Source organism: Leptonotus elevatus, chromosome 2, assembly GCF_054856555.1.
Source record: "Leptonotus elevatus isolate MCC_2025b chromosome 2, RoL_Lele_1.0, whole genome shotgun sequence".
Lineage (NCBI taxonomy): Eukaryota > Metazoa > Chordata > Actinopteri > Syngnathiformes > Syngnathidae > Leptonotus > Leptonotus elevatus.
In genome coordinates this window covers 22,586,278-22,608,520 of record NC_141240.1, presented here as the reverse complement: position 1 = coordinate 22,608,520, position 22,243 = coordinate 22,586,278, and the positions used below count along the sequence as shown (strand labels likewise).

Genomic DNA, 22,243 nt, shown 5'->3' with positions numbered 1-22,243 from the left:
ATCTAGCTTCATTGCGCTCTGACCTTGGCAGACCAAAGCCTTCGATCGCTGCAAATAGTTTTAAAAAGGGTGGGGGCTCACCCAGTGTTCAGACTGAGACACCACTGCTTGTGTGGAAAACGGCGCAAATGTTATTTGAAGCATTGTAGTATTTAATTTATGTCATTGTTTGAACTTTTCTTGAAAAGAGCTTACAACCACATATGTTGAAAGTGACTTTTTATGGCCACAAGATTATTATTTTTTCTTTTCTTTACACGTTTAATAAAAAACAAACATTTTATTTATTGTGTACTCTACATGCCAGGGTGTCCATACAGTCTACTCTGGACACAGGTAAAAATACAAATGGACCTACAAATTTTGTAAATAAATTTGATGAAATCAACGCTTTTAATATATACAGTAATATACAATGACTACGTTTACATACAGTCAATATTCGGGTTAAGGTCAAAATTCCGGTTTCTGAAACAATCGAGGTGTTTTAGATGTATTGAGTATATTTTTTAAAGAAAGGTAAAGGAGGTTCACGAGGGCTGGATAGATAATACATCATATTTTAATTAACATTTTTGTCAACGGGTCCCTCGCAAATTCTGTTGGATTGTGTTGTGTTAAACAAAATCCGTGGAACCAATTGACAAGACCACCGCTCACGCCACATTTGTTCTCGTCCAAGCGTGCAGATGAGGCGTGTTAAAAGTGCAAGACGCACCTGACAAATGCCAATTAACGTCTGGTGCGCGTGCGCACAGAAAGCGGCTGCATTTGGGCGCGCAATCACGCGCAGCATCGCTGATCCAATCTCTTCACCTCAGTGCGAGGAGCGGACAGTGCCGGTGGCAGCTGGAGGCGCATCACCTGCCGCTGCTCTGCATTCGGCAATCCAAGAGGTCCGATTGACGCACGCGTACGCGCGAACTTGATTTATTTCCTTCTTTTCTTTTCACGATACGCCCAGACTTCCCTCGCGCTTGGAATTTGGACTCGACGGGGATGGCGTGCGCGATGAGGGCGTCTCGGGCGGACGTGCGGACGCGCTAGTGGACAACTGGCGGGGAAACTCGCGGACATGCGCGTGTTGGGCTGGAGCGTGCTGTGGCTTCTGGCTGCGACGCTGCGAGCCCAGAACGACACGGAGCCCATCGTGCTGGAGGGCAAGTGCCTGGTGGTGTGCGACTCCAACCCGGCCGCCGACTGGCGGGCGTCCAACGCGCCGCTCGGCATCTCCGTGCGCGCCGCCAACTCCAAAGTGGCTTTCTCGGCGGTGCGCAGCAACAACCACGAACCCTCCGAGATGAGCAACAAGACCAGGATCATCTACTTTGACCAGGTCGTGAACCTCCGTGTGTTACCTGTCACCACAACAGTTGCCATGTCTGTGTGTGCTTGTGCATGCGTATGTCATGTATTGTGTGGGGGAGGGGGAGGGGGGGTCCATCCTGCACTCACCACCTGCAGATCAACCCTCAAGGTACTTCACCAAACAATACTGAATTTTATGTTTGCTTATGTTATGAACAATGATAAATATGGATGGACGTTGAAGTCCACCCATCCAGCCATCCATCCATCCATCCATAGTGCCTGTCTTTGTTAAGGCTGTGGGTGTGCTGGAGGCGTAGTATCCATCTGAACTGGTCAATGGTCAGAAAAACCAGTGATCAATTAACAAGCTTGTTTTTAAAAATGTTGTTCCGAGAAACTAGTAAACTTCCTTGTGGAAATTGAAATAGTCGGACCCTTAATGACAATGTTTATTCTTAATTGTCATACAAACGTAAAAAATAAGTTTCTAATATAAACAGTAAATGCTGGTGAAAACAAATAAAGCTCAACTTAAATGATATGTGACGGCACATATTGTAACTTCTTTTGAACGTGAGTTTGTGTAGGATTTTTCCCGTCTATCTTCTCTTAAAACTACTTGTTGAGAGCCCCTTCTTCTAGTGCAGGGGTGTGCAACCTGCGGCCCCGGAGCCACATGTGGCTCTTTAGTCCCTCTCAGCTCCCTGTGGATCACTTGAGAAATTAGTAGAAAATAATGTCAATTTTATTTTTTATATAAAATATTTTACAAATGAATTATTTCGATTTTAAAAATTATTATTATTAAATATTCCCCCCAAAAGTCATAGTCGTTAGAAAAAGAGATGAAATTAGATGACCTAAAAATTTACAAAAAGTGACCACAAAAGGTCCAAAAAAAAAGGAAAAGCAGAAAATTACAATACAAGGTCTTTGGAATTGCATAAAAAGGCAGACAATAAAACACTCAAAAAGTAGCCATAAAATGGCCAAAAACAAAAGAGGAAATCCCCCAAATTACCATAAAATGTCCACAATATTGCCAAAAATGTCAGCAAATTAAATTGATCGCAAAAAAAAGGCAGAAAAAAATGTCCCAAAAATAGCCATAAACACCCCCCCCCCCCCCCCCCCAAAAAAAAGAAGAAGAGAGTCCATACTTTGTCTATAAAATTGCCAAAAATGACAGAAAGGCAGAAAAGTCGAAAAATTTATGAAAAATTGTGTTGCAGCTCTAATTAGCTCTTGGGCCCTCAGTAAATTAGACACTAACATTCCGTTTCCTTCATCACAATCTTCAAATGCTTTGCAGCTCCAGAGACATTTTTTTGTGTTTTATTTGGCCTAAAATGGCTCTTTTTTTCTTTTCTTTTTTTTTTAGTAAAGGTTGCTGACCCTGCCCTGTTCTAGTGTAATGATCACAAGTCAAGGATAAGGCACGTGGAGTTAATTCATCCTTCAATGTGAACTGAACTGAGGTCTTGCGTTAGATCACGCACACTAGAACCCCAATTTTGTGTGTGACTTTAGAGGCATATTCATCCACAAAATGAATATGTGAAGTTCTGCATATTTAAACAAGCTGGTTTGCTGACTTGTGGCTGGGCAGTTACTTTCACAAGTAAACATAATTGATGCAATAACTGAGCATTTTGGCAATAGATGGGGTACATTCCAGATGTGACAATCGCACGATGAGCACGTATAATAACCAGTCACATTCACACCCATGGTTAATTTAGAGTCTTCACTGAACCTCATGTGCATCTTTTGGGATGTGGGAGGAAACTCGGGTACCTTGAGAAAACCCACGCAAGCACAGAGAGATCTCAACTCCACGCAGGAGAGGCCGAGCCCGATTTAAATCCATCATGTCAGGCAGACATGCTAACTTCCTACTTTGTTGATACATAGAGAGGCTACAATAAATGAATTTCATGATGGAAAAAATACATTTGTCACCAAATGGATTTATCATGGCAACTACCTTTGAACTAACTATTCATAAAAAAAAAAAAGAAAGATTGATTGTGAGCTCCTGCTGTCTCTCTTCTCTTGTAGGTTCTCGTAAATATTGGAAACTTCTTCACATTTGAGTCTGTGTTTTTGTCCCCAAGAAAAGGAGTCTACAGTTTTAACTTCCACGTCATTAAAGTGTACCAGAGCCAGACCATACAGGTACGTCTTTTTAAGAACACTTTTAGGCTGGTTTGACACGGCAGGGTGCACGGTTCAAGTGAAACAATTCAGATTGTTTGCAGTCAAGTGGCACAGTTCTTTTGTGCGTGAGCTGTGTGAAGAGAGAGAGAGAGAGAGAAAAAAACCATGCAATGCCCGTGCCATGTCAAAGGGCAGATCTGAAAGGATATGAGCTTCAACTCATCCAAATAGTCTGAAATGAAATATTAATATGATACATGTGATGCATTTCTATCATTAAATAAGAAAAATAATTGCCAACGGAGGTTACCGTCAATTAAATCCAATTTTCAGCCCAGGCCAGCAAAATGGTATGCAACCTTCAAAGGGGACATTTTTAATGTTAGAACAGCATATAAATAGACAGTCTCTGGAGTGCCACCCAATCTTCAATCTTTAGTATCTGCGTATTCCTGAGGCCAAGCGGTAGTACTCCATTGTGAGCGCACGTTAGCTTCAGCTAAGAGAGTTTGCATCATTAACGTCTGATAGCAAGGTGGCGGGGGTTGGAGGGTGGCAATCGTAGGGCTTGGCGTTTGTGTTTGGTGATTTCATGCACCACACCGCGGCTATACTAATTAATAGAGAAGGATACAGACTAACTCCCGGGGATTAATGATTAAAAACTGGAGTATCGATTAGCTCCACCCTTTAAGTGAGTGTGTAAAAGTTCACCACTAGATGTCGCTATATATCGACAGCTACGGTGACTCCGAGAGGCCGCACTTTGCAAGCCTACCACCAATTCTCATTTTGTGAGTGAGCGAGCATCACAGCAAAAAAACAAACCAAAAAATGTAATTAAATAAAAACAAATACTTGTTTTAATTAGATTAGTTTTGATGTTGAAGAAACCATGTTGTGATTTCGTCTGATTGATGGCCAGTCTTATCTGTAACAGCCAATCACGTCTTTACTGAAAATAATGTTAGGCGTGCATGCTTACATTCGACAAATACGTCAATGTTGGTGAGATTTTTCAAAGTGAAGCTGCAAATTTTGGATTTTGTCTGTCAAATATGTACGTAAACATAGGTGTCTATAAGAACACGAGATGGCTCGGCGCGCTGTGAGCCATTGAGAAGTAATCTTGTTACAGGGCGGCCATCTTGGGACAGGGCTGCTTGATTACTCATAACATTACAGTCAATGGAGCGCGGACTACTGTAATAACTGTAGATTGATCAACTCTCCAAATTGTCAAACAATTAGAATTTTATTGTTTGAGATGACACAAACAACTATGCCGCGTAAAAAAACAAAGTCTGAGGATATTAAGAATAATTGGGGTCCCTCCATGCATTTCATGTGACCCCCTTAAGCCAGGGCTCTGATGACGGGTCTGCATGCACGAGAGGCACCTGTGACCATTTCTTTCGCCAGTGTAGTGTTGTGCGATCATATCACCATATGTAGTATTCTATAAAAACTCGTGTTTGTGTCGTATAAACTGACAGCGTTATACTGTTATCTTGACGTGTGGTTATCATATTGGCGTAACAGTGGCGCCTTCTGCGCTGTCCAATCCCTACCTACTCGGGCATTGAAGCTTTGTCGTCATGTGATTCTCACTAGGTATCGATATTTTGAAAAGTATCGTTCCCGCAGCGCAGCCTACTCTGCAGACACAGACAGCCTCCTCCGGTGGCACGAGAGCGCTTGCTCAGCTACGTTTTGCAGATGCTAAGTATGGCCAGTGCGGCGGCACGAGGGCCAAACCAGCCCGTCTTGGTGGACAAGAAAAAGCAAGATGCCTTGTTGTTTTGTTATTAGCCATTAGCCGGCTACCGTGGTTAGCTTTATGCTCAGTGAAGGTTGTTTTGTTATTAGCCATTAGCGGTGGGCTCACGGTTAGCTTTATGCTCAGTCAATCTATATCTGTGTATTGCTGCTTCAAGTTGTGCCTGAGAGCGTGTGTGCTCATTTGCAACTCAATAAGGGCAAGACACACAGAGGAGCTCATTGACATGCTTGTTGTCGATATTGCAAAAAAATCTTCCAACAGCAAAGAAAATTCAGACCAGTGATACGACAAGCTTAGACATACATTCATAGAATAAAGTGCACTTTCTAAATCCTTGTATGCCTAATGATATTTGCCATTTGCAATTTTAGCCTTTTAAAAAGGTAGCTGAGTACAACTGCAACATTTGATATTCATATTTATTGATTGTTTATTTTTTGTGTAGTTTACTACCTCAAAATATAGTTCTGATTACTTGTATAGTTAACCACCTCAATTTTTTCCTTATAAATATCGTTGTGGCTATTTTAGTATGACGTATTCTTTCATTTGTGTTATTTATAATTTATTTGCATTTGAAAAAGTGATTGTCTTATTTTCTATTATTAATAATTTTATTTAGTTGATTATTTAGTTGTGGTTATGTTAATAAAAATATTTTTCTATGCATTTTTAAATGATGGAGTTTGAAATTTTAGTATCGTGACAACCTACCTGTTTTTGTGAGCCCTTTGTCACCATGATGTCATTTTCAGTCAACATCAAGTGGCAAAATGACCATCAAGATGCAAAATGGCCGCCACCTGAGACTAAATACAATTTAGAATAAAAACAGGTGAATTTTTCAGCAAAAAAAACCAACCTAATATTCCACAAATGCAGTATTAATCAGAATACTGTGAAAAGACTAGTGGGGGGCGCATAGGACATATTGTGAAGAACATTTTTGACTTGACTAGTTCAAATTTTAATGATACCCATTCCTACTTATTCATTTGGTGGTTTGGTGATGAAAGGCTGTCTTCATACGTGATAATGCAACAGACTCACTATGGATACTCACTTGAAGTAGTTATGTGTGGGGGTACATGTTACATAAGACAGTTCTTAGTGCAGTTAGCGGGTGGTGTGTGTGTTTTTGGTGAAATGGGCCAAAAAACGATTTAATTGTCTTGTGTGCGTGCTTCTTTTCCATATCCGTATCAGATGTGTGACACTTGAAATGTACATGAAATTGTGAAAAATATCACACTTGAAATGTACATGAAATTGTGAAAAATATCACATATAGACATTCAATCAAAATTGGTCGGTTGGACCTTCAGTGTAAATGTAACCTAAAAGTACTCTGACACAAATTGGTTTTCCATGACAAAAAAATAAATAAATAAAATGAAATGCTGGTATGGAGACCCGGATGTCACGTGACTATTCCCTAAACACGCCCTGCCCTGTGGCAGTTTTCTAAGCCTATTACTTGCATGGGTGTACTCGCGTCAACATTCCCTCCAAGAGAATTCACACTCACTTTGATAAAAAGCACATGATATACATGCTCAAGTTGGATGATATTACCATTGTTGATGAAGTGTCAGGACTCAGGAGTGCTTTTTTTCCAGCTCGGTGACGCTGCTATGTGGAATTGTCCCTCTGTTACACTGGCGAGTGCTTGCAAATGTGATACAATGCTGATTTATTTCCCCTTTATGTGTAGTCAAGTTAGCAGTTTCACGCAAGTCAGTGTTATTTAGGCATGTTAGCCACTTAGCATCTACTAATTCAGCCGATGCCGCCGTCATTTATGCCGTAAGAAGTCTTGTTTATGGTGTTGGTCAGTTATTAAATTCAACTGTAATATCTATTAAACCGTAGCAGCAAAAACGAATGAGACGGATTATTTCCCCCACATGTTGCGTGTGGTAAGAGGCTAGCTTCAGGCAGGTTAGCATCTGCTGATTCAGCCACCATGTACAAAGTGCCCAAACACATCTTTTGCCTTTATTTATGCATTTAAGCTACATCTACACGACTAACTATTAATGAGTTGACTCTGCACAAGCAATGAGGAGGATGTGTTTACCCTTTTTATGACTGCTGTGAGCCATTGGCTACGCATTGGTTCCTCTTTTGGTAGCCTGGAGCATGCTCAAAAATGATTATTTTTTGCCTCTTCTTCTTGTGACAGCAGGTCCACAATAGATGTCTATCATTGTTAAAGTTTGGCGTTTGACGTTTACTCAAAGTGGCGGACGCGTTTTCTATACTGCCAAAATGGCGGCGCTAACACACATTTTGGGATGCATGACGTCAACGTCCGGATCTCTATTGATGCAGATGAAAGTACAGATTGGTTGATTTTCACTGTTGGGCGATTGGAGTCACTACAGCATGAATGTCCTGTTCAATCCAGAACGAATGTGAAATGTCCATTAGGAATGTTGCATCATCCCACTGTAAACCAGGAAGTAGCCTGCTATGTAATGTATGTTACTCCTCGTTTCTTTTTCATATTTTGGATCGTTTGGATTTGTGATCCTCTTCACTTTCCTATTTAAATATAGTCATCCAAAAGCTCTTACGTGTCCCTAAAACTAACTTTCTAATCTGTTTCTATTGTATTATGATGAAAAAAGCCTTGATTGGGTCCCGGGCAGAGAAAGCGGCATTTGCCAATTTATATTTTCATAAGAACACGCCACAAAATATAAGTGTGTCATGATCGAAACATATCATTGTTAACACGTCATTTATGAAATGAGACATTTAGATCAGATTCGATTTGAATAGAACTGGATGGAATGCTGACGGATGAAATAAAGCGTCATGGAGTTTAGTGGGCACTCAATGTCAGCGAGCGTGTCACCGTTTTGAACAGGAAGGAAGACATTTCACCTCATATTCACCTGGCATGTGAAACATTAGCAGTTGTTGACTTTTGTGACTTGACAGGTGAACCTCATGCTGAACGGGAGGCCCGTCATCTCAGCCTTCGCGGGGGACAAGGACGTAACCCGCGAGGCCGCCACCAACGGAGTTCTGCTTTATCTGGAAAAGGAGGACAAAGTCTACCTGAAGCTGGAGAAGGGCAACCTGGTCGGCGGCTGGCAGTACTCCACATTTTCTGGCTTTCTCGTCTTTCCGCTGTGAATAAAAAGAAAACAACCCGTTTGCAAACCGACCGACTTCTCTTTTCGTGATGTGTCGTCGCCGTGTAACTCCAAACATGACTGCCAAAGCAGCGTCACAAAAGTGAAGATGCCGATCCTGTCAATCAAGCGGCCCCCAGAGAGAAGCCTTCCGCATCCTGCAAGCACTTTGTTGTCATGACAACTGTTGCTCAGGTGTGTCTGCCTTTTTTGCTGACTGAGGTTTTTGTCTTGTCGCCAAAACTCATTTGCTTTTAATGTAGCTAACCTCGCTGTCTGATTAAAAACGCGTACGTCCACTTGATGACAACAAAGCCAACCATTTTGATTTATTTCATTTTTGATATATGCTGTATGTATGATATATTAATGAATGTCCGTAGGGCCCCGCCCCGCCCCGTCATCTGACACCGCATGTCTAAACAGATGCCGTCTCGGTTGACAAGAAATGTTCATTCCATCACATACAGTGCAACCTCGAAAGCCGAATGGCCGCCACGTCGTACATTACACACTGCTGCTAGCTAATCACAGTTAAGACAGCATTATTTGTTTTGAATAGTTAAACCTTTGTTTTGTACTTGTATGACAAGAATGTGAAAATATATGACAAACACGTGGTGGGTCTATAAAGCCTTTATCGTGAAACTTAAGAACAATTGTTTTGTTGTTGTTTCTTTTTTGCATGACAGTTGAGAATGTTAGTTCCTTAAAACGTTGCCTGTAAAATTTTTGCGATGGGTGACGGTTTGACCATGCAATAGACTATTTCTACAACTCACTTTCCCATCCCAAACAAATCTGCGTTTAACTTCCGAGGTTCCATTGTATGTTACATAGTGCACGTCCTTGTTCATTTTATTTGTCGGAATGCCGAGGATGAACTCTTTCCTTAGAAAAATGAACATAAGGCTAATCATGGGCAATGAAAACATTTTGCCCAATTAAGGTCAACGAATGCACATGTTGAAATAATGTGGCCACGTTAGCTTTTCAATGATGCTTATTTGAATCAAAGCTATTGATCTCAAGATTTGATGACATTGTGAACTTTATGCGATCATATCGTTTGCTAGCCACAAAGAGCAAAAATGGGTGTTAACAAGTCATAAGTACCTGCTTGGCATACAACGTTATGACAAAAAAAATAAAAAGGAAGCTCATGTTCACGATGCACATTCCTGTCAATCTGCTTAAAATGTTGCCAAAAATGAAAAGTATATCTGTAAAATACAGTCATGACAATAAAGATTTACATTTGTGGTAATTGTGTTGAGTTTTAAAAATACTTTTACTTTACTAAAAAATAAATAAATAGGACTGGGTTTTTAAAAAAATCGAATAATTGATATTAAATAAATGTTCCTTTTCAAGCCTGAAATCGATTCATGGTTTTATGAATCTTTTTCTCATAAATTCTTAATAGAACTTCAATTTTAAAAAATTATCTGACTTTTTTCTTGAAATTTAATGTTCTCATGAATTTAAAAGGCTTTTCTTACGTTTACGAAAGACCTGACTTATTGCACTTTAAAGGATCTTTGTACAGTTTGTCACTTTTTTTTCCTGGCCCAAAGCTTAACTCTTTGATATATATATAAAAAAAAACGTTTAGTAAAAACCTACGGAAGGGCGCCGAGGATGTTAAAAGACGTTCACTATGTTTTTTGTTTTTTTTGGGGAAACGGGTGGAGGAAAGCTTTGGGCAGCTGTGCTGAAAGTATCAAGCAGATCTAGTTAGTATAATGACTCGTTTTGGCCCCTAGATGGCAGCGATGACTCTCTTTGCACAAGGTTGGGTGGGCCGCCCACCGTGGGCGTCAGTAGAAGACGTGAGGCTGAGCTAGAGTGTTGATGTGTGATAGTGTGATGATACAACAATGGCGACCGGTTGCAAGCAGCTCACGCTTGAGCATTTTTTTCAAAGACGGAAAGCATCGATCAATACTAAAAAGCGCATTGATGTCGACGATGATGATGACTCCGAGCTTGACGCCAAAGTTGGAAGCCTTGACGCGACCGTTATGATCACGTAGTAAGCCTCACCGGCTAGCGCTGCTAACGCCGGAAAACGCGCACAACAACCGACCGGGTACTTCTACACAAGCGGACATTCGATCGGGCGATGGAGAGTTGTCGAAAAGCATCGACCAATGCACATTGATGATGATGATGATGATGGTGTATCCCGAGGTTGACGCCACAGTTAGTCGCGGCCTTTATTCTCACGTCATAAAGCAACACCGGCTAGCGCTGCTAACGCCGGAGCTGCACATGCGGACTTTCGGTCGGACAATGAAGAGTACCCCGAGTCCAATGCATATTCATCGGAGGAGTGGGTACAGTCTGATCACGGAGAAGACACTGGTTCTGGACTACGATGCCACCATGAATGGAGTGGATAAGATGGATCAGAACATCTCTTACAACCCGGTATAGCAACTGAAGGACATGAGGAAGCCAGACGTAACACCACCGTAATGTAACCGTAACATTATCCTGATATTAGACTTGATGGCAACACACACTGCAGTATATACTTGCTATTCCCCGGAAAAAACGGCCTGCAAGAAAGTGAAGCTTCTGCACGCGAAGAGGCAATCGCATTGAAACTAATCTGCTGTGCAAATGCTGTTGCGTCTCCTTGCACGCAGGAGAGTGTTACAAAAAGAAAAACTGTCGTTGAAACATCCACATATTTGTAAATAGCACCACAGTTGCACACATTTGTAAATAGTTTGCCAAATTGTTGTCAAATTGTTACACTGTTGAATGTAAATAAACGTATTTTGCTATCAAAAAACACTTTTTCATTCTTGGTGGTAGTGTTTTATAGAAGTAAAGCACTATTTAGGTGTTTGTGGCATCATTCATGGACAAAAAGAAGTGTAAAATTCATTAGAATGCATGAAATAATATTGTTTCACTAAAAGCTTGATTTCTCTGTATTTTGGTCCAAAACAAGCGCATTTGGATCAAACTAACCATTTTCTATTGTTGATTACTAAAGAACGGAATAAGGTAGAAACAAACTTTTTTTTTCTGATGAAAGATGAAAGTGCAATCTTTCATTTGGTAGTATGTGTGGTTCCATAGTCCAAACAGAATATTTTCTGTGGACCTTGAAAGATCAGTCAAAATGCTTAAATCGGCTGGCACTGACGGCATCCCTTTTCTGAAAACGTCTGGCAGTCAAAGAGTTAACTGCAGCATCTGTGTCAGGCTTGTTCATGGTGCGCGTGTGATCACGTGCACCATCTTAAGTGCACGCCACATGTCCGCTACTCCGCGGGGAGGTGCATGACATCACCCTCCACCACTCCACCCCTCCCCTCCCCGAAGAAACTGTGGATTGTGCAGGGTCCGCACACTCTATAAAGGCAAAATAAAAGCTGATAAGTGCAGTCAGAGTAAAATGGTCAGGGCTCTTTGTACTCCTTTTTAACAGCACAATGCACCTTTAAGACAAGTCTTTTTATTTTATATGTACAATTATTGAATTAGATTATGAACATATTTTCATCCCATCCTTGTTGATGTCAATGTTTGTCTAACACTTCAGCAATTGTAACACGTGTTACTTTCAATAATCAACTGCCTCCGCAAACTTTACTTTGGAATTTAATATTTGTGGAGTTTTTGTCATGTCCTTGACATTTAAAAAATAATTGATTTGTCATAAATGTGTTTGTTTGTTTTTATTTGTTCATTTCCCCTTTCGGACAATCATAGAGACAATGGACAACATTCACTTTTTCTCATACAATTATACCCGAAAAGAAAAAGGGCTGACGGGATGAAGCCGAAGCTTATTAATTCTTGTTCCCAGAATGCAACAGGACTCAGATAATCAAAGTGGTAAATCGTCACATATCCAGTTGTGTGGATTATCAAGTTGTTGATTGATACAAAAAGTGTCTTTGTTGATCAAAACGTTGATTTGTTCTCTTGTTGATCAGTTTGGTCCAGTTGCATTGGAAATCTAAGGATAAATGGCATCTCGTATCCGGCCACACCTTCCAGTCGGTTTCTTCCTCGTCTCGAGGTAAGTGATCAATATCTCATTGAATTGAAAGGACTGGAATTGAATCGGGGGGGAATCGAATCGAACGGAACTCTTGTGATTCAAAATCAAATCAATTGAGGGAATTAGAATCAATACCCAGCCCTAATAATAAGTCAAATCAAGTACCAAGGCTTACCTGTGAGACGCATCTTATCAAATAAAATAAAAAGGAAGAAATCGAAGAAGCCGGGGCTGTTACCTGACCTGGTCAAATATTTCTCTTTGTCATTTCAATTGTGCCGAATGACTTTGGAGTCATTCTGTATGTTGTCGGACAGCTGTGCAAGGTTGAGCTCATTCCCAATCGACGATTGTTCGCTTTTAAATCAAAATCATGGCGTCTGCGGCTCAGCTGAACTCCATGTTGGGCCCATATATGGCATGAGGAATTGCAATTGTAGCTTTTACAATTTACGATTTGTCAGGTCAGCCTGACTGCTTTGCGAACAGATCGGAGATGAAAAATCCAACAATCAGGTCTTTGCTGTCTTTGACTGCAAGAGAGGAAAACTGCTGAAACGGAATTTGTATGGTCTCCCCACGTTTGCATGAGTTTTGTCCGGGTACTCCAATCGACCCATACCGCAGCAACAAGGGGCCCTGCTTGGGGACGCGATAGTACATTGCGGTGATAACAACAAGCCTTGCGATTTGCAAAGAGAACATCTTTAAACGAGCAGTGGATCGACGTGTCTGGTTTGTTGTCGTGCTCGCAATGTTTCCGATGTAACTTACACTCACCACTTGTATTGCATTTCATCAGCCGTTTTTAACATGTGCCGAATAGCTGGATAAATTAACTCATTCACTGCCATTGACGGTTATAGACGTCAAATATTTATTTTACCTATTTCTATTAGTTTAACATTTTTTTTACACTTTTGCTAACAAGAGTATGAAAACCTAGAATTTTTTTTATTGTACATTTGGAATAGATATCAAATTTTTGATTAATCGCAAGTTAACTCGTAAAGTCATTTTTTAAATTTTTTTTTTAAGTGCATTTCTTTTATTGTTATCGCATAACTTCAATAGTTAACTCACGATTAATCATACATTTTATATCTGTTCTAAATGTACAATAAAACATTTGTTCTAGGTTTTCATACTCTTGTTAACAAAAGTGGAAAAAAATGTTAAACTAACAGAAATAGTTAAAATACATTTTTGACGTCAATAGCCGTCAATGGCAGTGAATGAGTTAACATTCCTAATGGCACAATCTATAAAAGGAAAGCTTTCATCGCAAGCTTATCTCCACGGTTTGGATTTAACAGTGACAAGATAAGAGAGACTCTTTGGGGGTTGGATTTCATCGTTTCAACTCAATCTTTTGTTTTGTTCCCCCTGTTGGAGCAAGTGTTCAAAAAGATCGGAAGAAAAGTCCACTTTTAGAGTCACTTTCAAGTTACTTGGCATTTGTAATAGCTAATCAATCAATTTGTGGGCATTATCTTAACCTATTATTAAGGAATCAGTATGCTTACTGGTCCTACCATTTTTTGGGTGTGGTGTACCGAAAATGACCACACGCACTGATACCGCCACCAATTAGTGTTCTTTGCGAGCATTTTGTTCAAAGACTGAAACGTTTGAGTGAACGTGACTCACTTCATATGAGCTCAGCCGCAAGTGTGTCAGCTGGAAGTGGAAGTGGAAGTGGAACGACTGCATTTGTCGCTCATATGAAACTTCAGCAAATGACTCGTGAGCAGCCAGCGTGCAGGTGGGAGACGGATTTGACTGAGCGCACTACAATGTCATTCTTGACACTTTTCACTAAAGTTTTTATTTTGTTTTTTAAATGTAATTAGTTTATATTCATCTTGATTGATTGAGTAAATGTCCTTATGATTGAGTCATGAAACGTGTTTTTGGTCATACTAAACCACATTTGCCATGTGGCTCTTACGCTCTTAAAAACAGTTGGGTCAAAAGTAACCCCATTGTGGATCAAAAATAGACCGATCCACTTTATGGGTCAATTTGACCCAACTTCCTGGGTTGCTTTATATAAAATGACCCCAATTTTTGACCCAAGTAAAGGACCTGACCAATATCTATGAGTTGTTTTTCCATTTTTGGCCCATAATTAGGTTATTTTTGACCCAACTGTTTTTAGAGTGCAGATTCCTTCAAAATGGAGTCTTCCCTTTTAACATGTAGTCACATGCGCAATTTCCATTACGGTTTCTTAGCAACAAGATGTGGCTCAACTTGCCCCAGTCTCCCAACGTGATTCCACACATGACCAATGCACGTATAAGGATTTGCAATCATTACGAATATCTGGGAGGGTATAATCACTCTTAACAATCCACACATCACAGGATAATCATTCAGGATAACATCGGGCCTTTGCTGATCGGGATATGTACGTACCTCTTTAGCTAACTAGCAAGTTCAGCCAGGGTGTATATGCATATGGAATTTATATCCCATAAATATATAAATAGTCTAGTAGGAATTCCTGGGATGTCTAATCTTGTGTGGTATTTAAAATATATGCTTTTTTTTCTTCTTCTGGTCATTGCAGCTGACTGATAAATTAATGTAATGATCATTGTACACATTGATTTGCATTATTTGATTGGGTAGATAAGGCAAGAGAGAGTTGAAGTCAAATGTAAATGTGCATGTCAACATTTGAAAAGGTGAAACTTAATCAACCGCCCTCCATGCACTTTCTACCAGCCTGCTCTGGCGATATATACAGTGTTGCTAATGTATATTTACAAAGCATCCTATTTGGATTTTCTTTTCAGCCCTTTTCATATGTAAACAGATTCTTGCGACCTCCATTATGCCCCCGCTTCATTGCATTAAGACGTAGTGACAACACAACATCACCTGAGAGATACAAACAGAAGGGCAAACAGTTGCTGGGAAAGAAAATGCATCCAATTCAAGATCCAAACATTCAGTTCAGAGATTAAAAGTGTGGAAAAAATAATTTGCACACGTAAATCAAAGTGGTGCTTTGCCTCCACCGGGATTCCTAATCATGTTATGAATCCTTTCTTAGCTTGAGTTGATATTGTCGGCGATGCCATGTGAAGCACTTTAACTTGCACAAGTCCTTGAAAGCTGATGTTTTGTGTAATTACATTTTGTCTCCGTTTTTCACAGAACGCATGTACAAAGCCCATTTTGAGATTCATTATGAGAATGCTGAAATACAAAAAATCACGTATCTATGTCATGACATGTAACCATGTGACTTTGACCTATGTGCAGCAGATGCTGTTCATTAAATATATAACTTTCCTGTCAAGTGTCAATCATCTGCTCCAAACATTTCTGCTATGACCCCAAAGTTGTCTCATTAAAACAAAGTAACTGTGATCAGCTCTTGTCTTGACCATCTTGTGAGTTTTCGCTTGTCGTCAAACGTTGACACAAATGTTGAAAACGTGTCACAATGTAACGTGTTCTCAGTGGCTGAGGAGAATACACATCAAGTCACTCTATTTTTTTCCCTTCATTTATTCTGAGAGAGCTCAGTATTGTTTATTCGGTAATCTTAGCGATTCGACACATCATCATCATTGCTTTCTCTCTTTTTCTATTAATTATCCGAGACTGTCTGCAATTAGTTGGTAAGCAGACATATACTATACACACTATATGTTATATACACTACATGTCTATACTGTAGTATCTATGTCATTTAGAGTGTGCATCCTGCATATTATTCATGAAAGGCTGCCACACATACTGCTCATTCTCGCTGTCTGAAGTTGTTTAATATATACAATCATAATAATACAGTAGGCTATGTATGTAAGATATTTGGGGATTTCTCATTCTTCGATATTTTTGTTCCTGTGTGTTGCTACTGACCACTTGAGAGCTGTAAAACCCCAATTTTCCCACTGCGGGAATAAAAAAAAAAAAAAGGCTTATTCTATTCTATTCTAAATCCCTTTGCAGTCTAAGAATAAAGAATGATTCATGACAAGCTTGTTTTCAAATCTTTTTTTTTTTTCGCCATCAAAATGGTGTTCAATTTAGTCAGACCTGTAAAAATGTCATACTGTCAGGTTGTGTTGGGGGTTGAGGACCCAAGTGCAGGGAATCAGGGCGTGCAGGCACAGGCGCTTGAAAGAAAATGTATTGAACGAAAACTGAAGAGCAATCAAGGTTGTTCAGTAAACCAAAACCAGAAAATCCAAAAGTTCTAAACAAGATATCAAGTAACAAAGGAACGCACAAGGACCGAGAATGGCAAAGAAGTGACGAGACTGAACATAGACAATGAACTGACAAGGACGGAAAGAAAGCAGGAAACTCAGGCCCTGTTCACACGGAAGCAAAGCCGGCTTCGTTCCTCCAAAAAAAAAAAAAAAACGTTTCAAGACATGCGTGTGTCCAAAAGAAGACGCTAACGGCTGTAATGTATATGCCAAGTCTGGAGTGGCGCTGTAGCGCAGCCAAAGGGAGTTAACGGAAAGCGTAGAAGAAGAATCGGCGAAGAAGATAATCCACTGATCTGAATATATGACTGGATAGGCGATAAGCCAAGGCTTTTGAAGCCGCCATATTGATCCTCCCTAGAAACGTTTCTTGGCATATGATCTTATACATTTACAGTATTGAAATTGGAGACAGTACTTAGTAAAAACAGCATAATTTATGATGTTTTAAATTTGTTGAACATAAACAAGATGCATAAATTGTATGCTTAACTCATTCATTTTAATTATTTTTATTAGTTTAACATTTTTTCCCACTTTTGTTAACAAGAGTATGAAAACCTAGACATTTTTTTTAATATATATATTTTTTAAGAAAATATTATAAAAAATTAGGGGCATCAGGCGATTATTATTTTTTTATTGTAATTAATTGCATTACTTCAATAATTAACTCCCGATTAATCACAAATTTTATATCTGTTCTAAATGTACAATAATTTTTTTCCTAGTTTTTCATACTCTTCTTAACAAAAGTGGAAAAAATGTAAACTAATATGAATAGTTCAAATGATTTTTTTACGTCTATAGCCGTCCAATGGCAGTGAATGAATGAATGATGTTTTACATTGGGGTTTTTTTAATTAAAGAATTATAACTGTAATTCAACAAAAGATGCCTCCGATAGATCTAATATTGGGAGTCTAAGGATAAAAGCGATAAAAGAAAAAGGGGGTCTTCAAAGTAGTTTATACAGTAGTCTGCTCGCGAAATGGGAGGAGTAAGATGGCCGCCCTGTCGCTTTAAACGGCTTGCACGGGTGTGTATCGGCTATCCAGTCGTGTATACAGATCAGTGAGACAAACACAGTGACAACGGCGGGTGATTCAAGTACAACATCACGCAAAAATATTTTGCTGTAGAAGCATAAGCAAGCTAAGGAGGTTGCGCAAAATGACTACGGCGTTGTTGTTGACAGACTGCCGGTTTGCGCGCGGTCATGCGAAAATTGGAGCATACGTCATCAAACTACGACAATGCGTTGTCATCGAGCTGCGACCACTTCGTCATCATTGGAGGAGTATCCCGCATATGGTGCCCACATTGGAACGTACGAGGCTACGAAATCTTTCTCCTCTGCGGTTTCAAGCTCCGAAACGGCGCCGCCGTGTGGACGAACTGCCCAAACGGTAAGAAACGTGTAAGGATACACTGAAAGCGTATGCTTGAGTAAGAGGAACATTTTTGTTTTATTCCATTAACGTCTGACAACATAACTCATAAACAAACATATTGTGATTTAGAGCATGTTTTCAAGAGTTAGTTAGATACGTGCACCGGCGTTCCCCTTAATTGCGTCCGCAGGGTCACATAACCCCCGCACCCCCATAAGTAAACTTTAACTAAGCATTAGTCAGAGCGGCATGCAGTCTAATGAGCAAACGCACTCATGATGATGATGATGATGATGATGTGTTGTCCTGCTTCCCGTCAACCGCTCAGCGCCCAAGAAGGAAGAGAAAACTTTTATTAACGGTCCTTTCACTACCACAGCCGCTAAAGGGAGCAAAACAAATATCTGCTTGAGGGCCATAAAAGACGCCCCTGACCCACCCAGTAGCTCTTCCTTAGCAACCGTCACTAGGCACAGCGAGGCCTGTTGGGGACCTCAACATATTTATTTATTGCTTTCAAAATCTGAACAAAACAAGTTTGCGTTGCCCCGACACAACTTGAACGCTTTATAGAAACACATTTGGAGGTTTTCATTTTGTTCATTTTTGTTTTTCAAAAACAATGTCAGACACGTGTAGCTTACATCTCACATTTAAGTAACTGCCAGCATATGATATGCATTTGTGCCATTATCAGAAACTTATGCTGATACCGCTGTGTCGTAAAACTAATCCATTGGTCCAACAACATTGCAGCTCAGTTTAGCTTTTGGCTCTGACGTCAAAGTGCTTTGTGCAATCTTGCCGCAAATCTTCACCCCAGTAATCTGAACGGCATGCTTCGGAAGACGTTTTCTGACTTTGGCGGCTCACTAAAATTGACTCGGTCATTTTATTTCACACGTCATTCGTGGACAGCCTGGCACTCGAGAAATCAAACAAACAATTCAAAAGTTGATTTGACATATTATGTTATGCAACGTTTAAGTAGAAAAAAAAAAGGTTTTGCAGACATCACGTAAGCATAACGCAAAGGTGGTTTGTGCTTGTTCCTCATGGTCTTAATAGTCAGTTATGTAAGTTTAAGTTGTTTAAAAAAATAAAATAAAAAAGAGTTCTTAATGATAAGATGTCTATCCATTCATTTTCTAAAACCTCCCATGCAAACTACAGCCTAACCTTGCAAGTGATGCTACCCCCGGGACTGGTTGTCAGTCTCTGGCAGGGCATATATTGACAACAACAAAAAAGAACATTCTCAATCTCATTCATACCTGTGTGCAATCTGGAGTCACGTTTTTGAGTGTGTGAGGAGGAAAACACATAGGAAGCATGCAAACTCCTCACAGATGATGACAGAGAATCAAACCCGGAACTACTGACTGTGAGGCAGACGGGCTGACAGTAAAATAAAATAGCAAAACACGCTAGAATGAGTCCAGATTTAGCCCCTTGACAATGGGCAATTTCTATAATATTGCTCTGTTTTTTAATGAACAAAATATTATTCTCATCTATTAAGATAAGAATATTTTGGGGAAAAAAGGTTCAATCATCTGCTCGGCTGATCATGATGCTAACCACGAGCGACATGCCAGCTTTCAGTGTACCCCTCACCCTCCTCCCTCCCAATTTTACTTTTGCATGATATGTGAGTGAGTTGCATTACGTCACGTTGATGCTCGCATGGACGTCATGGGGCCGCCAACTGCCACTGCCTCAACTGTGGTGAAGGATAAGGCGGGTCTGATTCCTATAAAAAGAAAAAAAATTAATTGGCATTGACTACAAAAGGCCTATAAGTAGTCCATTTGGAGGCTCAAGGCAAGTCCAAGGCCAGGTATTTTTTAATCTATTAGTATGTTGTTGTTTTTTTACAAATGTAATTGAGTTATTTTGGTATATTTTGGTACATTGGTCTATACCGTCCATTGATTGGATGCGCGTCTCCAGTGCCTTTTACTGGTGTTTATTGAACAGCAAAACACCGTAGAACTAAAATTTCAGACCTACAAAAAGACAAACGCCATGGAGATAGCTGCTCCGACCAACCGGGGCGGATTTGGATGAGGTCCCACTTCCCTGACGACGTCTTCTTGCTGAGCTTCAATTTCTTTAATGGATTTTCGTACTATTCTAATTAATAATGTTGAGTATCACAAACGATGTAAATGTTTGCCCATTCGGCAAACATTGCAGGCTGATCATCCTGAAAGGGGAATTACCACATTTACGGTCCCTTCTCAAGGTTTTCTCATTTTTTGCCTGTTGGGATTTTTTTTTGTTTTTCCTTGCCCGCTTATGGTTCGATTAGGGGATGTCGTTGATATTTGTTAAATGCGGGCATGTGAAGCCCTTTGAGACTCTTGTGTGATTAAGGGCTGTATAAATAAACTTGACTTGACAAACATAATGCATTTACTACAAACATAGCAATGCTTAAATCTAAGCTAACGAAAGATCATTCAAAACACTACTGACCACTTTGGCCTGCTCTCAATCAATGCCAGTCTTCTTCAACAGGCAATCATCACAGGCATGAATGCTTTAACAGCTTCTTAAACCAACTTAGTCCATTTGCTCAGCTTTTGCAAAAGAGTAATGACCACGAATAGCGGGCGGGAGGGGCGTGGGGGGTGTGGGGGGGTGGATGCGTCTTCATGCGCTTGTCTCTTGCTGCGTAAAACCTTCGCCGCTGTTGTAAGCCCGCAACTTCCGGTTTGACATGTCAAAATAAAAGCATCGTATTTCAAAGTGAATTAAAGATGGCGGCAATTACTGGTCATATGGTTTTCTTTAATGTATATTTTGTAATAAACATTTCAATTAATTGTCAGTGACGTTGGACACTGGAAATTTTCCGCGTCCGAGATAAATTTGTGACTTCCTAATTTTCTAGAATGTAACATCAACATCAGTTTGACTCATATCGACTCAAAATGTGAAATAGTGAAGTCATCTGATCAGCCACACCAAGAATTGGATGAGTTTTTGTCTCCAGTCAAGAATGGTTGTTATAAGCGAGGGGAGGAAGGTGGTCCAATGCAAATGGACTTCAGAGACTTCAAGAACCAATGAACATGACTCTCGCTCCCCGACAACGACTACCAGAAGGGCTTAATATCCAAAAAAGCATCAACCAATCACATATTAGAAACGAGAGACAGTAGATGAAAGCTACACAGTATCACAATCAAATTGATCCTGCCTACCACACATCCTTAATGTTCATTCCAAATTGTAAAGCTCCGTCTCGCCATCGGTCTGCTTCTCCACTATCTCTGTGTATGTTGTGTTGCGCAGGCTACTAAAACAGAGCAGACTTTCAGCAAGGCTAAACTGTTACCAAAAATGCAACTCATTTGAAAAACGCCATCACCGCACTTGCTTGTCTGCGGGTATAGTATCACATGGATTGGACGGACTGGATGCAACTTTCTATGAAGTGAAAATAAATTCCTTAGTCCCATTTTTGTTCGGAACAAGACCTTCAACAACATGCATTAAGAATGAGCCAACACTCGCGAGTGTTGAACGACCTCACTTGAAAAAAAAAATCTTGAAATAAGTGTTTGCACAGTGCCTTGCGCCAGCAGCAGCTCTTCCACGTGACGGGCTTGCAGAACGCCACTTGAACTTGCGCTCGTTAGATGGCGGCGTGAGGTCACAGGCAGCGCGTGACTCACGATTAGCACACAAAGAAATGTTTTTAACCTTGTGACAGGCACAGGGAAGTTGTAAGACCTTGAAATAATACTAGAACAAAATGATATTCAGCTGACTGAACATTAACATTTCCTGCAAATTAGAGGCTTGGTTATTCATTTATTTATTTATCTTTCCTCGATGCATTTCACTGGGCGTCAATTATACGTGGATTTTGGCTAATATGGGGGTCCGCTGTAAATGAAAACAAAACCTCTTCCACGGCCAAATATTTTAGTGAACAGGAGAAAAATATTTAACATCTTGCAATGACGTTCAAAGAAAGTCAACAACACTGCACGCAAGTGATGGGCGGAAAAAAATGCAGAAAAACAACTTTTTCATCAGAAGGAAATCAAAAGAAAGGATCGCAACAAAAATGAAAAAACAGATCACCGTCTCCACCACTGGTGTCAAACATATGGTTTGGTGGTTAAATCCAGCCTGTAGGATGAATTTGAAAGTGGAAAAAATGCTGGAGT

At 40.1% G+C, this 22,243-nt stretch overlaps 1 protein-coding gene across 1 annotated transcript; it reads left to right on the top strand.

The window, feature by feature from the left end:
- Positions 1–731: 731 nt before the first annotated feature.
- cbln4 (cerebellin 4 precursor) lies at positions 732–9,630 on the top strand. The gene is made up of 3 exons (XM_086068043.1): positions 732–1,336; positions 3,373–3,489; positions 8,204–9,630. Exons 1-3 carry the CDS (start codon positions 1,076–1,078, stop codon positions 8,399–8,401), a joined length of 576 nt encoding a protein of 191 aa, XP_085924169.1. The 5' UTR covers positions 732–1,075; the 3' UTR covers positions 8,402–9,630.
- Positions 9,631–22,243: the final 12,613 nt, after the last annotated feature.

Excerpts from the sequence above, each read along its gene's own strand:
- cbln4 (XM_086068043.1), top strand. The coding sequence starts at position 1,076 with ATGCGCGTGTTGGGCTGGAGCGTGCTGTGGCTTCTGGCTGCGACGCTG. Across the intron at positions 1,337-3,372 it reads GGATCATCTACTTTGACCAG|GTTCTCGTAAATATTGGAAA; the intron begins GTCGTGAACCTC and ends CTTCTCTTGTAG. Across the intron at positions 3,490-8,203 it reads ACCAGAGCCAGACCATACAG|GTGAACCTCATGCTGAACGG; the intron begins GTACGTCTTTTT and ends GTGACTTGACAG.